Source organism: Schistocerca gregaria, chromosome 1 (assembly GCF_023897955.1).
Source record: "Schistocerca gregaria isolate iqSchGreg1 chromosome 1, iqSchGreg1.2, whole genome shotgun sequence".
Classification (NCBI taxonomy): domain Eukaryota; kingdom Metazoa; phylum Arthropoda; class Insecta; order Orthoptera; family Acrididae; genus Schistocerca; species Schistocerca gregaria.
Window position 1 is genome coordinate 89,113,035 of NC_064920.1, and position 17,432 is coordinate 89,130,466.

The 17,432-nt window shown below is 39.2% G+C and overlaps 1 protein-coding gene across 1 annotated transcript in view; it reads right to left on the reverse strand.

The window, feature by feature from the left end:
• Window positions 1–373: 373 nt before the first annotated feature.
• LOC126276000 (uncharacterized) overlaps window positions 374–17,432 on the reverse strand; it is a 51,504-nt gene continuing 34,445 nt past the window's right edge. Inside the window, exon 4 of the mRNA XM_049977283.1 lies at window positions 374–649. Coding sequence (XP_049833240.1) covers window positions 518–649 — 132 coding nt within the window. The 3' untranslated portion in view covers window positions 374–517. The remainder of the gene's footprint in view (window positions 650–17,432) is intronic.

A 17,432-nucleotide genomic window follows, 5' to 3' on the forward strand; every position in this document is an offset into this window, starting at 1 on the left:
ATCATTGGCTAAGCTCCAATCCATTTCCTTTTTATTCCTTTCTTTAACTACTGACAGTACCATTTTTGAAGTATGTGACACAAGGGATAGAATCATTGGTACCATCAATAGTCATTAAATTTACACATCTTCCTCTGCAAGCTGTAGGACTATTACAGGAGATAATAAGGCAGAGGAACTAGATAACTGACATCTGATAATTCTCTGGAGACTATTAGCAGGCACAACAACAAAGAGCACTCGTAATCTTCTGACGAGCTGTCGAATCACAAAACTCGCTAGGAAGAAAGTTTCTTTTATTACAGAGCGCTTAAATCATGTTGTTCGGTAATTTATTAAAACAGCTGTCCAAAATATCGTATGCTGATTTTCTTTTTGAGTATCTGATGAGCTTTGATTGTTTCTCTTACAAACATAAATATATTTTCAACACGATCTTCCTTTACACCACATGTATAGCTATTAACGCTGAACACATCATAATATAGAACAAAAGGCACAAAACATTATTTTGAGTTCAGTCTTGAGTCTTTAGAGAAGTGTAGGCCCTTTCTTCCTCCTCCCAAACCTTCATTACTCTCTTGGTTTCTGTCTCAATTTCACGCACTATCCTCTTGATACTCAGCTCTACAAATGCATCAATGGGAAGCTGTTAACAAAACAAAAATATATTAATAACTCGTGAAGAAGGATCAGTAAATAATGTGACATTTACCTGCATGATTTACATAGTTTTACTTTTATAAATCTTTAAGAAATATCCATGTGAGGTGTAGTTATCGTGTCTGAAACACAAATGTGTAACTTGTGAAGGAATTATAAAATCCTAGTTACTATTAATTTTACTACTAGATTCGCTATTTTCCAAGAATTGGAGCTTAGCCAAATTGCCCTTAATGTTGCACATTCCAAGGCCTATTGTTTCAGGCTATGCATTCAAAACTTTGGGACAATTGTTTTTTACTATTGAGCACTTGGTGTTATATGACCAGGTTCAAGCACGTTCCCTATTCGGCAGAGGTTCTGCACGAGACGGTCCATGATAAGTACAAAAGCACATATTTAGCCGTTCGTCTCTTCTCGTTCGTAATAATTTCTACCTGATATCTGCTCACAGCAGTGGTTGGCAACCTCTCTGATTGTAAGGTCTTTGCCCCCAAACGAGTTCAGATATCATCCAATACACGAAAACTTTTTGAACATAAATAAACTTAGAAAATACACTGACACTTTTAAAGAGATGAAAACTAAAAAATACTTATTTAACACATAAACAACAAAACCAGACATGTTTCTATACATTTCTTTAATAAATCGTTGTTTTTTATATTGCACACTGATGACCTTACAGACAATATTAATAGCAAACCCAGATATTTGGCAGATAGTTCAGTTACTTATAATGAAGTACTGACTGGATAAATGTGCAGAAATATTTAATCAGATTTTGATAAAATTTCAAAATCGTTCAAGGTCTGGTATCTTCCTTTAAAAGTGCAGAAATGTCAAATTATGGGCTTCATAAAACGAAAACACGTCGTATCCTATGACTAAAAATCAGTGATTCACAGTTATAATCAGTCAACTCACATCAACATCTGCGTGTAACAAAACGTACGGTCTTGAAATGGAATGACCAGGTAGTCCCAGTCATAGGTTAAACGGGTGCCAAACATCGGTACATTGGCAGGATACCAGTAAAATGGAGTCAATTTATAAGAGTGACTGCTTACAAGTCATTTACACATATCATCTTAAAATACTACTGCGGCGTGGGATCTGTACCAAATAGGACTAACTGGGGAGACAATGTATACAAATAAGGGATGCACGAATGGTCACAGATTTGTTTGACCTTCAGCAAAAGCGTCAAAAACAGTTGAAACATCTAGACTGGGAGATTTCTGAAGACAAGAAAATCATGCCACGGAAGCTTGCTTACAAAATTTCAGGAACCAACAGCGGTATTAAGTGAAGATTTTAGAGATCTTCCCCAATATGTATTGCTCCCACTGGGACCGTCAAGACAAAATTAGACTACAAGAAATGTATTTCGAGTTGCGAGTATGAAAAATCCTCGACAGTATATTACAATGGGGACAAAGAAAATTTATTCTGGGCCTGCACTCGAACATGGATTTCCCGCTTTTTTGAGTGGTCGCTTTACCTGCTTCGGCTATCCGTACACGGATTGCGGCCAGACTCAAATTTCCGTATGTCATCGTCCATGCCTCACAACCTGAACTCGTATGTTTTGCATATTCCCGTCCAGGAAAGTCATATTTATCGAGAGTAGATGGCCTGGTACTGGCGAATAATTACGAAATTGCAGTACCTATGTTACTAAGAAGTACGCTGTAATGTTCCTTTGAACATGCGATTTCGTGTAACGGCACTGCGATAACAATGAAATACTACCAACTGACTTTTGTTACCAGTTATGGTGTCGAGGGTACTGCAGCTACGGAGCCCAAGAAGCTGTGCAGTGGCGGAAATGTCACTACCTGTTGGTTTCACTTCCTTCTCTGGATAATGGACATAGGACCTAGGCATTTAATAGTCGATTTTCCCCAAAAGCAAAATTTTTACTAGTCGAATTTGTAACTGACAACAAGTTATGAGTACTACCACAGAATGGACAGCTATAGAAATAAACAGAAAAGTAAAACTATCTTGGAGTGCTTTCGGTAAACTAAAACTCCAACAGGTTCATCTTCATGTATATGAATGTATGCTGTACTACTGTAGAACCAGTAAGAAAAAAAAATGGCAGTCACCACATATGCAAAAAGTGAATCCTGAACTCTATGATCTTGCACACAACCTAGAGCTGTTAACAAATGCGGCAGAACGTGAGTTTTCTGGAATGTTTTACAAGATTATTTATCAACAAAGAAATATATTATTGCAGTCAGGCTAGAATTTTGGCACCGAAAATCACACGGTGATAGTGGGCTGCCAGCCTACAGTGATAAAGTAAGAATTGGAATTTTAAACGTTCATATGGGAAGGATTACACGGATTCTCTGATGAGATATTATATTGTAACTTACGCTCGACTCGGCATTGAGGAGTTACTTATTGTGTAAAATGATATCCATATCTGACGGAAGTTATCTGTGAACAGCTCAAGTCCACGAAACAACACAAGCGGTGACGGATCTCGCCAGCGGCAGAGCCGTTGCCCGGCTGTGAACGCTTCGCTTGTCCTCACCAGCGCGCAACGTGCCACCGATGCGGCACAAAAGGATTCTCGCAAGACGTGTGCTGCAGCAGTTCCGGTGCAGATATTTTCCACCCTAAAGAACTGAAGCAAGCGTGTGAGCAATCGACGGAAGCGCAGACTTCTCAAAACGCAGCCCAGAAACTGTACTTGATCCCTTTCATTGGTAAAACACCCCGTAACATTACTTTTGGAGATGGGTGCTTCTGTGTCGTTGCTAAACCAATCTACTTACTTACGTCTAGGTTCATTACCGTTGCAGGCAACTGAGACAAATCTTTGGGCGCATGTGTCTATGGGCCTCTGCTAGCAAAGATTCCAGTTTTACTTATTGAGAACTACGTCACTCAGCGAGTCTACGTTTTATATCCTCTCTACTTCGACCATGATCAGTTATTTTGCTCCCCATTTAGCAAAACTCCCTTACTACTTTAAGTGTCTCATTTCCTAATCTAATTCTCCCGGCATCATCCGACTTAATTCGCCTACATTCCATTATCCTCGTTTCGCTTTTCTTGATATTCATCTTATATCCTCCTTTCAAGACACTACCCATTCCGTTCAACTGCTCTTCTAAGTCCTTTGCTGTCTCTGACAGAATTACAATGCCATCGGCAAACCTCAAAGTATTTTTTTCTTCTCCATGGATTTTAATACCTACTCCAAATTTTTCTTTTGTTTCCTTCACTGCTTGCTCAATATACAGATTGAATAGCATTGGGGAGAGACTACAACCCTGTCTCACTCCCTTCCCAACCACTGCTTCCCTTTCATGTCCCTCGACTCTTATAACTCCTATTTGGTTTCTGTACAAATTATAAATAGCCTTTCACTCCCTATATTTTACCCCTGCCACCTTCAGAATTTGAAAGAGAATATTCCAGTCAACGTTGTCAAAAGCTTTCTCTAAGTCTACAAATGCTAGAAATGTAGGTTTGCTCTTCCTTAATCTAGCTTCTAAGATAAGTCGTAGGGTCAGTATTGCCTTCACATGTTCCAACATTTATACGGAATCCAAACTGATCTTCCCTGAGGTTGGCTCCTACTAGTTTTTCCATTCATCTGTAAAGAATTCGCATTAGTATTTTGCAGCTGTGACTTATTAAACTGATTTTTGGTAATTTTCACAGCTGTTTCCTTTGGTATTGGAATTATTATATTCTTCTTGAAGTCTGAGCATATTTCGCCTGTTTCATACATCTTGCTCACCAGATGGTAGAGTTTTGTCAGGACTGGCTCTCCCAAGGCCATCAGTAGTTCTAATGGAATGTACTCTACTCCGAGGGCCTTGTTTCAACTCAGGTCTTTCAGTGCTCTGTCAAACTCTTCACGCAGTATCGTATCTCCCATTTTATCTTCATCTACATCCCCTTCCATTTCCATAATATTGTCCTCAAGTACACCGCCCCTGTATAGGCCCTCTATATACTCCTTCCACCTTTCGGCTTTCCCTTCTTTGCTTATAACTGGGTTTCCATCTGAGCTTTTGATATTCATGCAAGTGGTTCTCTTATCTCCAAACGTCTCTTTAATTTTCCTGTAGGCAGTATCTATCTTATCCCTAGTGAGATAAGCCTCTACATCCTTACATTTGTCCTCTAGCCATCCCTGCTTAGACATTTTGCACTTCCTGTCGATCTCATTTTTGAGACGTTTGTATTCCTTTTTGCCTGGTGCATTTACTGAATTTTTATATTTTCTTCTTTCATCAATTAATTTCAATATCTCTTCTGTTACCCAAGGATTTCTATTAGCCCTCATCTTTTTACCTACTTGACCCTCTGCTGCCTTCACTACTTCATCCCTCAAAGCTACCCATTCTTCTTCTACTCTATTTCTTTCCCCCATTCCTGTCAATTGCTCCCTTATGCTCTCCTTGAAACTCCGTACAACCTCTAGTTCTTTTAGTTTATCCAGGTCCCATCTCCTTAAACTCCCACCTTTTTGCAGTTTCTTCAGTTTTAATCTACAGGTCATAACCAATAGATTGTGGTCAGAGTCGACAGCTGCCCCTGGAAATGTCTTAGAATTTAAAACCTGGTTCCTAAATCTCTGTCTTACCATTATATAATCTATCTGAAACCTGTCAGTATCTCCAGCCTTCTTTCATGTATACAGCTTTCTTTTATGATTATTGAACCAAGTGTTTGCTATGATTGAGTTGTGCTCTGTGCAAAATTCTATCAGGTAGCTTCCTCTTTCATTTCTTAGTCCCAATCCGTATTCACCTACTACGTTTCCTGATCTACCATTTCCTAATACCGAATTACAGTCACCCATAACTATTAAATTTTCGTTGCCCTTCACTAACTGAATAAGTTCTTTTATTTCATCATACATTTCTTCAATTGCTTCGCCATCTGCAGAGCTAGTTGGCATATAAACTTGTACTACTGTAGTAGGCGTGGACTATGTGTCTATATTGGCCACAATAATGCATTCACTAGGCTGTTTGTAGTAGCTTACCCGCATTCCTATTTTCCTATTCATTATTAAACCTACTCCTGCATTACCCCTATTTGATTTTGTGTTTATAACCCTGTAGTCACCTGACCAGAAGTCTTGTTCCTCCTGCCACTGAACTTCTCTAATTCCCACTATATCTAACTTTAACCTATCCATTTCCCTTTTTAAGGTTTCTAACCTACCTGCCCAATTAAGGGATCTGACATTCTATGCTGCAATCCGTAGAACGCCAGTTTTGTTTCGCCTGATAACAACGTCCTCTTGAGTAGTCCCCACCCGGAGATCCGAATGGGGGACTATTTTACCTCCGGAATATTTTACCCAAGAGGACGCCATCATCATTTAATCATACAGTAAAGCTGCATGCCCTCAGGAAAAATTACAGCCGTAGTTTCCCCTTGCTTTCAGCCATTCGCAGTACCAGCACAGAAAGGCCATTTTGGTTAGTGTTACAAGGCAAGATCAGTCTATCATCAAGACTGTTCCCTTGCAACTACTGAAAAGGCTGCTGCCCCTCTTCAGGAACCACACGTTTGTCGAGCCTCTCAACAGATACCCCTCCATTGTTGTTGCACCTATGGTAGAGGCTATCTGTATCATTGAGGCACGCAAGCCTTCCAACCAACGGCAAGGTCCTTGGTTCATGGGGGTGGATTCTTCCTTATCATGGAGTAAAGTACTTATATGCTGTGAGTTTTGTGAACTGGAGGAGAGAATATTTCATCTGATACTGCAATTAAGACATCAGCGTACAATCCTTGAGTTACTTGTATACATGTGAGAGATGTGACTCTTGGGTGCAGGAGCTGACTTGAATTCATTAACACTCATGTTTAAGTGTTAGAGAAAGATTAAACTTCCAGTGTGGATGAACTGTGGATGAGTCAACCATCATTGGTGGCTTGTTACTCATCAAACACTACATTGTTGACAGTAGGCATATTGTTGATGCAGTGACCAAGTGGGTGTGTCATTTGATTTAAAATGACATTGACAACTTAGTTCAGTGCTTAGCAAAAATTTTCTGTGATCGTGCTTGTGAGTTGCTGAACATGTTTCACTGAGGAACTCAGAGGGATTATAACTGCATTTGAAATTGTCTCAACTGAAATGGATATTCATGGAAAATTGTCATGTTAACATCTGTTGTTTGTAATAAGACTGATATTCTCAGGTTAATTATGGTTTCAGTGGAATTACAGGGTGTTTCAAAAGGAATATACGTATTACAAAATATTATTTTGTCCAAACTATCGATCACTGCTCCTTAGCTTGGCTAGTGGTGAAACGAATACGTAGTCTAGTTTATATTATTAGCCGCTAGATGTCAGTTGTCTTCTGTTTTGCTTGGTAACCGTCATGTGTTTAAAATGGCTACTTGTCAGCAGAAATCATTTTGTGTTCTCGAGTCTGCAAAGTGCAATTCTGTGATTACAGAACAAAGGTATTTCAGGTTGAGGTACCAAATTGATCCTCCGAATGGGTGGAACATTCATAGATGATATCAACAGTTTCTAGATACAGAATGCGTATGTAAAAGAAAGAGTCCTGGCTGCCTTTGTGTCCCTGAAGAAAATTTTGCACAAATTCAAACTGCTTTCCAATGTAGTCCTTCAAAATCAACTTGTAGTGCCAGTCAGGAGTTACAACTGCCTACAACAACAATTTGGGATGTTTTGCAATGTTGGTTGGTTATGAAGCCATACAAGTTACAGCTGTTACAATCTGTGTGTCCTGATGACAAATGCAAAGATGTGGCATTTTGTAACTAGATTCTTGATGCTATCGACAATAATAACACTTTCGCACAGTGCATCGCGTTCAGTGATGAAGCGACTATCCATGTTAGTGGTTAGGTAAACAAACACAATGTTCAAATTTGGGGCCTACAGAACCCACATGCAACCATAAACAAATGGTTCTAAGCAGTATGGGACTTAACATATGAGGTCATCAGTCCCCTAGACTTAGAACTACTTAAACCTGACTAACCTAAGGACATCACACACATCCATGCCCGAAGCAGGACTCAAACCTGCGACCATAGCAGCAGCGCAGCTCTGCATTGAAGCACCTAGAACCACCCAGCCACAGTGGCTGGCTAGCCACTGAACATGTATGAGATTCGCCCAAAGTAAATGTGTTTTGTGTGAAATCCCAGTCATCTGTTTATAGGCCATTCTTCTTTGATGGAAACATGATTAACAGTCAGCAGTACCTCCCTATGTTACAAAACTGGTTTTTTCTGAGGCTGCACAAAGACAACTTCATTTTTCAACAAGATGTGGCACCCCCTTACTAGAGTCCTGAAGTGTGTGAATATTTTAATGAAACTCTACTGAACCGCTGGATTGATCGTCAAGGAGCTGGCAACTTAGCATGTCTCGGCTGGGCTCCACGGTCATTGGATTTGACACCCTCTGACATCTTCTTGTGGGGTTTTGTTAAAGACAATATTTGTGTACCACCACTCCCACGGAACCTAGAAGAGTTGAAGAACCAGGTCCGTACTGGTGTAACATCAGTGATGAAGGACATGCTTGCCCGAGTATTGGAGGAATTTGAGTATCAACGTGACATTGTTTGTGTCACTGATGGAGGACATACTGAACATCTGTAATCTGAAATTGAGGTGTTTGTAAATATGTGTGTAAAGTTTCATATTTGTATGTCTTAAAGTTTAATAGACATAAGCGTTCAAAACATGTATATTCTTTTTGATACATCTTGTACTTTATTATACCTCTGCTACCATATCCATATATCTACGGGTCTTAATCTATTTGTTTACACAAAGTTTTTGTTTTACTTCACTACTTATGCTTACTGTACAAATTTTGCATTTTCACTCACCATCAATTCCTGCTGATATCTTCCCTATGAGAGTCACCCTATATTCCATAACCTGTTTTGTAGTTGGTTGTACCCCTGGGTGAGCCATGTTGTGCAGTTTGTGGAAAACAGTTTTCTGAAATTTTGCGGGACTACTCAAAGTACACAATTTTGGGAGATATCACACCATAATTGAGTAGCAGTTCAAGAAATCAGTATTCCTGCCATAACTCAAATCCATTAGCAGAGTCTTGTGGTAATTCTTTGATTTGTGGATTCTGCTGTTGCACTACTGCAAGCTCTTCATAATTGGCGTAGACGCTGCATTTGCACATGAGAGGAAATCTACCATAATGTTGTCTGTTCCCTTAAGATGTTGAACATTTGTAGGGAACTAGCTAATAAAATCCATGTGACAGAATCAGCATGGGATACCATCCTTGCTCAAGCTATGGAGGGTGTGCACCTGTGGCTGATTGTCTGTAAAAATTGTGACTGACCTGCCTTCACTGTCTTCTCAGAAATGCTTCACTGCTTTGTAAAATGCCAACATTTTCTGGCTGTAAGCTGTTCACTTGCATTACAATGCCATAAGCTTTTGAGAAAAAAACCATAGCAGCTGTTGCTGACCTATGACCATTTGCAGCAGAACTGCACATATAGCAGTTCCACTAGCATCAATGAGAACTGATAAGGGTGCCAAAGACAATGACTGTACCAAGGTGACAGCTCAGTGTAGACTACCTTTTATTTGGTCAAATGCACATTGCACCTGACTCATTCATGACAGTGTTTGTTCACCATGTGCAGTCTTTACAGCTGATGTGGCAGTCAGCAGCACTTGAATTTTGGCATCCTGGTGTATATTGTGAGGGTAGAAATTGATTGCTGCCAATGAAGTGTCACAATTTGTGAAAGTTTCTGGTCCATACATCTGATGGATAAGATCCATGTATTACTGTATGGATTTAATACTCATCAGTGTTACAGAATGAGCTACAAAGATGATTTCTTGTTTATGTAGTTGACACTTTTCTTCATTCATGATCATCCCATACTGTATGAGGGTGTGAATATAATGCTCACTTTGAATATACTAAGATGTTAGTAAGTAAAACTAAACTGGACGATATGGAGTACTTTATTTATAAACTGTTGCCAAGTGTGAGTGGCATTTTTTAATCTGAAGGGCACAAAAAGAAACTCATATAGTCCAAAAGGTATAACTATCATACTTTTTGTGCATATTTGGGGTTCTTGGGGATTTGCAAATACACTTTCTGGCATTTCAAGATGCTAAATAGGAAGGCATCTGCAAATGCATGTGGAAAATCTTGAATATCAAGATATTAGGTACTGGGTACTGATCTGGTGCTGTACAGGAGTTAAGAGCCTGGTAGTCACCACACAGGAGGTACAAAACATTTTTCTTTGGCACTTAATGCGTGAAGGATGTGCGCGGGCTGTCTGGAGGGTGTACTGTTCCCACTTGTAGTAATTTATTTATAGCAGCCTGAGAGGCTCATAACTTGTCCACAGTTAGACAGTCAGTCTTATGGAGAACTGGTGTCCCTGATGTGGTATTTATCCTGTGGACCATATCACTATTCATATATTTTTCCTATGAACACTGGGAACACTGATATCACTGTGGGTGGTAGTATGTGCTCTGTTACTTACATTTTGTGGTACTGACCTGCATGATGCAGTAAGATTTCTCATGTGTTACTGGCATACTTTGTTATTATAAACAGTTTTTCTCCTCCTCACATGTCATATTACATGTGCTCCTCTGGTTGTTCACAAATGTCACTCAGTACTGTTACAAGTTCACTTGGTGTATGATCCACAGATGAGTTCCTGGGATGAGCTCTTTTATTCTTGAATTTCTCTATTCACACTTTAACCACTTTTAGTTGCATTGTCTTGTAAGACAATTTTATTTTTAACTGTTGGCTATCCTCATATAACTTTTCTTTTCTTTTGTCTTCATACTTCTTGTTCATAGCTTCTAGAACTGATTTCAGAGGACGATATGCATTCTTCAATTGGTTATTGATCATTGTTTTGGAATTTGAAGATTATCTGTGTGGGTGCTTCAAGGGAAAGGGGGGAACAGTCTACCAATGACGCCCATCACAGATGCTCTGCAGCTCGTGTGTCAAAGTGTGCCATCTGCTAAATCAGGGGAGAGGTGGAACTGTCCTAAAAATTGCACTGCATAAAGGCTCATTTACATCTGCAATCACGAAATTCCAGATGAAAGTTTCATGTACTCTGAGGTCAACTGCAGCATACAGAACCCAGTAAGTTGTACTCGGTGGCGAGTGTTCACCAGACACAAGGGTATCGTCAGGAGTGCCCCATGGGAGTGCAATAGGACTGCTGTTGTTCTCTATATCCATAAATGATTTGGCGGATGGAGTGGGCAGTGGTCTGCAGTTGTTTGCTGATATTGTGCTCGTCACTGTGGATGAGCAGTTTACGCACTTCAGTCCAGAACCACACTGCTGCTACGGTCGCAGGTTCGAATCCTGCCTTAGGCATGGATGTGTGTGATGTCCTTAGGTTAGTTAGGTTTTAGTAGCTCTAAGTCTAGGGGACTGATGACCTCAGATGCTAAGTCCCATAGTGCTTGGTGCCATTTTTTGATGATTTCGTGGTGTACGTTAAGGTGTCGAGGTTGAGTGACTGTACGAAGATACAAGCTGACTTGGACAAAGTTTCCAGTTTGTGTGATGAATGGCAGCTAGCACTAAATGTGGGAAAATGTAAATTAATGCAGATGAATAGGAAGAACAAACCTGTAATGTTCAGATACAGTATTACTGGTGTTCAGCTTGACACAGTCAAGTCATTTAAAGATCTGAGCATAACATTGCAAAGTAATATTAGGTGGAACTAGCATGTGAAAACTGTGATAGGGAAGGCAAATGGTTAACATCAGTTTATTGGGAAGATTTGAGGAAAAAGTGGTTCACCTCTAAAGGAAACCACTATAGGATGCTGGTGCAACCTATTCCTGAGCACTGTTTGAGTGTTTGAGATCAGTACCAGGTTGAGTAGAAGGAAGACACTGAACCAGTTCAGAGGAGGACTCCTAGATTTGTTACTGGGAGGTTTGAACAAAACATAAGCATTACAGAGATGCTTTGGAAACTCGAATGGGAATCCCTGGAGTTAAGGTGGCTTTCCTTTTGGGAAACACTCTTAACAAAATTTGGAGAACCAGTATTTGAAGCTGCCTGCCTAACGATGTAGATGGCTGGCATCTGCCATTGCCATTAGTGTTTGGTGTTTACTTGTGATGTCACTGTCTTGTATTTCTGTGAGCATTCAGTGTCCTTTGGCAAACAGCTGCAACAGTAGAGCAATTTGTTTATTTTGCTCCTTCCACAATAATGTTGTCATGATTGCAGAATTGCAAAAATGCTGCCTGCTACTTATAATTTAGATTCTCATATTCACACAGAATCCCCAGTGTCTGAATATGTGGTGGTAATCTAGTTAATGAAAGTGTTCGAACGGTCTTGTCTGGCAAGTTTATTGGGTCTATCAGGTCATGCAAGAGTCTCCAAAACTGAGAAGGTATTCCACTGCCCAATTTTTGTCCATTTGTCGCTTGCTGCAGCTGCTGATCCGGTGACTGAATTAATTGTTGGTGCAAAGTCACTCTTGCCTTATCAAATTTCTAAATTTGCTGGTGGCAAGTGGTGATTTATGGGAGCAGTTTTAGAAGTTCATGGAATCACCACCAGATATCAGCACTAGTTTGTAGAGGTTCCCATGTAATAATACATCATCCTTTAAGTGTAAACACTTGATCTGTCAGTGCACTGTGTACAGAGATCTGTGGTGTGGATGTCACTCTGTTGTTGTTCCTATGTAGTGATCAGTGAAGACTGAAAAAAATTCAAGATTGAAGAACTGATTAAGTCTGTTGTAAAGAAAGGTATGAAAGCAAAGGAAATTCTTTCCACTTTTCAGAACAAAATGGGGAACTTTGCTCATTTGTATTCAACTGTTGCTAAGTAGATAAATGATTTTAAATTTGATCAGGATGGCTTAGATGATGATCCATGTAGTGGTCAGCAAGAAGTTCCACTACTGCAGAAATTGTTGCAAAAGTGCATAAGATGTTCATGAAGGATTGCCAACTGAAAATGCAAGAAATTGATAAAGCTCTACAGATGTCATCATCCCATCTGAATAGGCACATAATGTTTTAAGAGTGAAACTGGATATGAGAAAATTATCTGTTAGATGTGTGCCACAGCTCTTAACACAGGATCAGAAATCCAAACAATGTTTGATCTGTTTTCAAAGGAACCAAGAAGACTTTTTGCACCAGTTTGTGACCACAGATGGAACTTGGGTCCACTACTATGCCTCGGAGACAAAACAACAATTAACACATTGGAAATGTGTTGATTCATGGCTACTAAAGAAAGCAAGGGAAATATCACTGGCCTGAAAGGTCATTTACATCAGTTTTCTGGGTTTTGAAAAGTATTCTCCTGACAGATTATCTTCCCATTGGTCACAAATTATGAGAGTATACTATGATAACCTCCTGGACCAGCTACAGCAAAATATACATGACAAAAGCCCAGGTTCTGTAAGGAAGGCAGTCATTTTTCATCAAGACAGTGTATGCCCATGTGAAAGTTGCATTGCCATGGCATAAATACATGAACTGAGATACGAACTGTTGTCACACCAACCTTATTCACCTCATTTGGTTCCATAAGACTTCCATCTCTTCCCCAAGCTCAATATTTTCTTCTGTGGATGGAGATTATCTTCAAATGAAGAACTGACAGCCAAAGTTGATAGGTATTTTGCAGGCTTGCAGGAGTCTAGGTTTCGAAATGGGATAAAGGCACTGGAACATCATTGAATGAAGTTCAGTAATGTACAGGGAGACTACAATGAAAACTAAATAATTTTCACTGATGTAAGTTCTTTCTTCCATTCTGGAAACTTTTCAAACTACCCTTGTACCACACCATTAATAATATAAGCATATTCACAGAAATTTCTGAGTTGTGCAGAAAACTTCAAATCATCCTGCATTTCCAATGGTGCAGATGCACTAATAAAATTATGTCATGTGATGCTGCACAGGTCTGTATGTCCAGGAAACACAAAAGTAAACACTGACCTGAGGTTGTAGGACAAGGTCTGAATAATGTTTTAAGTCACTGAGAGGATCAAACTGTGCCAAACACTTTCAGCGTGAGGGCTGGCCAGAAATTCTGCACGTGTGGAGATGCTGGACATGTGAAACTTCCTGGTCACACTTTGCACACTTAGCAGTTGTGTAAACAGGGAAATGGAACTGCCACTACTCATTTAGTATATGTCTCTAATCACAGATGTCACTGCTTCATTTTAACCCCAATCTGGGATACACTGTACATGGAGCACTCTCATGCTCTTTTCACAGTGTGTAATGCAACCATGGGAAGGTATCATGTCATTCCATTGCCCTATCAATAAACATCATGGTTCTAAAACAAAACTTTAAAAAATGGTGCATAAATATAGTGGACTGATTGTATGCCCAGATTAGTTACCTACATTTGCTTCATGGCAGGGGTATCACACATCTCTCAATAATTAAAGGATAATTTTCAAGCATGTAAGTATATGCTGAACAACTGGTTTCATAACAAATTTTTCAGATGAGAATGTTTGCCTATGTAGCATGGAGGAGGATGAGGCACAGTTACTAAATAACAATTTTAAATTAGAAAAAAGAAAGAATTCTGAAACATGTTATCACTGATGATGAGAAATGATAAAGTTAATATCAAGCACAAACACACCACACATTGACAAAAACAAGCATTTGCCAAGATTTTTGTCACTAATGCTAGACTGACACCTTTATTTTTCATTTAAATTATGGAGAAAAATCTTTCACACACATGACTAGATCCAAATATGAACATAATTCTCATAGTTCTATGATGCATGTGTGAAAATTCTTGCTGTGGAAAGTTTTACTATAATTCTTTTCTACTGGGTACTGCAAAGAACTGGTGCTTCACCTGTGTACTGCACTGCAGATTGATTAATTCCATCTGTAGATGATTTGGAGCATCTTGAAATGATGCTGAAAACAGCTGTGCAAAACATAAAATGGTAGGAGACACACTCATAATATGTACAAATCATGCTCAAAATTGATCCTTAATTTTTACAATTATTGACATGTATTCTTGATATCAAGCACTTTCATGGACCAAATTAAAGGTAGGGAAAAGTGCAGTGTTGAGAGACAATAATTGGCTCTTCCAAACAGTAAGCTGCCATTCAAAAGCATTTACTTTTTCTGATACATCAGAAATTAAATTACTTTCACCTTGCAAAATGATATTCAGGCTGTTCATGTAAGACATAATATCACTGAGAAATGCTAGGTCTGACATGCAGCAAGGATCTATTAATTTGGTTTTCTTCCCCTTCCTATGCAACAAATGTACATGGCCAATCATAAATCAAAAAATCTTCTCAGCATTTTACCTTGACTGAGCCAGCATACTTCAATATAGTAAGATATGTCACTATATTCCTCTCCTAATTCCTCCAATAACTGCTGAAACTCACAATGTGTAAGCCCAGGTGTTTTCAGATAGCTTACTTAACTGATTTTGCTCTATGTAGACTGCAGTGAATTCCAGACAATGTATCTTCTGTACATTCTAACTTTTTGTGCATCAGTGCTATGAGTCCACTCTGATGGCCTTGCATTGCCAATGTTCCATCTGTGGTCATTGAGATTAACCATTTCCAATCCATACCAACACCATCAATCACTTGCTTGACTGCTTGGGGTAAATCTACGTCTGTTGTAGGTCGTTCCAAAGCCACTAAGTCCAAAACATCCTCTGTTACACACAGATCATTATCAATACCTTGTATGTATATCACCACCTCAGCAGTATCTCTATGATCTGTTGCTTCATCCAATGCAACAGAGAAAGCAACAAAGTTCCTAGCCTTATTTATTAACTGCCTGTGCACATCATCAGCCATAACATTTATATGTCATGTCACTGTTTGTTTGTAATGGACAATTTCTTGAAACCTGTGAATGATTATGGGACACAAAAGTTTTGTAGCCTTAATGACACAGTGTTTTACAAACTCCTCTTCAGTAAACTGTTTCTTGGATGTAATTTTGAAACTTGCTGGCAACAGATGTACTGTGATTGCCATTCTGAAAAATTGAAAACAGTACATTGTACAGTAATAAGTAATGAAGAGTTCAAAAGGTATCAACTGTTATGACTTAGATTTCAAACCTGTTGATGTGCCTCATCCATTTTCATAAGCACACTTAATTTAGCTTGCTGTTCTTCACTGTTCAGGGTACTACACTCATCTTTATGAAATGAGTTGTAGTAGGTTTTGATCACAAACTTGTGCTGGCCACCTATTATTCAGCAGCACAGTAAAAACTGCAAGTTTTCATCTACTGCTGTGAGGAAGGATTGCAGTTCCCAGTTGTGTTTAAATGACTGAGAACACAGATCTCCCGTTCTTTGCTTTTATGCAGTACTCGCCATTTCTCAGTATGTCTCACATAAGGCTACAGTTGCCAGATGGAAGCAAGACTGGGTTGTGCTTTGGTCCTCCTGGTTCCATGTAAGCAAGAAGCAGAACCATAACCACTCATTTGCTATATGTGTCTAGTCACAGATGTTGTCGTTCCGCATTGCCTGCTGGCTGAGATGTGGACAACTATGCCACACTTCCACACCTTTGCACAATGTGCAGCATTTGGCTGGCCCTGGTCTATGCAAATGTTCCATATTATTGATACTATGAAAATTGTTGCAGTTTGTCATTTCCACTTTTCATCACATTCATTGTCTGTGCAGATTTCTTAATAACACTTGGAGAACCACAATTAAAGTCAGCACGCTGAGAAAATTGTCATAGTATATGTTGCTCCTTGTAACTTGTCATTGTTGCTGCAGAGAACTCCTGTACTTATCTTGAATTTTGCCAAAAAATCTTGGTTTGCTTGCCACAGACTCACTGTGAGAATTCCAGGTGGGTAGAAGTAATGACACATGAGCAGACTGCAGAATAAGATAGAATGTATTTTATGTGTAATATTGCTGAGAACATACACAGTATATTCACATGATTGAAAAGCAAAGAATAGACTAATGCAAGCAGCACTCCAATCATACAACTTCACTCAGAGAAAATGTCTGACACTGGTAATTGCATACAACAGATTGTCACTTGAAATTGATGTCCCCCCACACACCTATCATGTTTGTAATTCATTATTTAGTGTTGTATGTAAAAATTGTAGATTGTGTACCAGTTGATGCTAAAAACACTGTCATTAACAAATGTATTATCCTTAATAGTTAGTAACAACATTTTTATAAGTTTATAATTAGCTGAAACAAAACTGTCAAATTTTGAAGAAATATTAATTCCACTTTGAGGCAAAATTATCATTTTGGGAGTTCCAGAATACTGGAATGGATATAACAAGACTGTTTATTAATGCATAACATAAAGTATAAAGTAACTTGCTGAACCAAAAAATGTCATTCTTGTGTGAGAAACATGTGTAAATGTTAGTAACAGAACTACTCCATCTGAACAGCCCTTGTAAGGTCCAGCGATACTGAATGACTGGTGTATCATCCTCTCACCATAGGCATCGCTGTATGTGAATATGGTGTGCAAGTGATCAACACACTGCTCTTCCAGCTAGTTTCAGTGTTTGTAACTGGAGCCGCTACTTCTCAATCAAGTAGCTCTTCAGTTGGCCTCACAAGGGCTGAGTGTACACTGCTTATCAACAGCAGCTGCAGACATGGACAGTGATCCACTCAAGTTCTAGCCTATCCTGATAGTGCTTAACTTTGGTGAT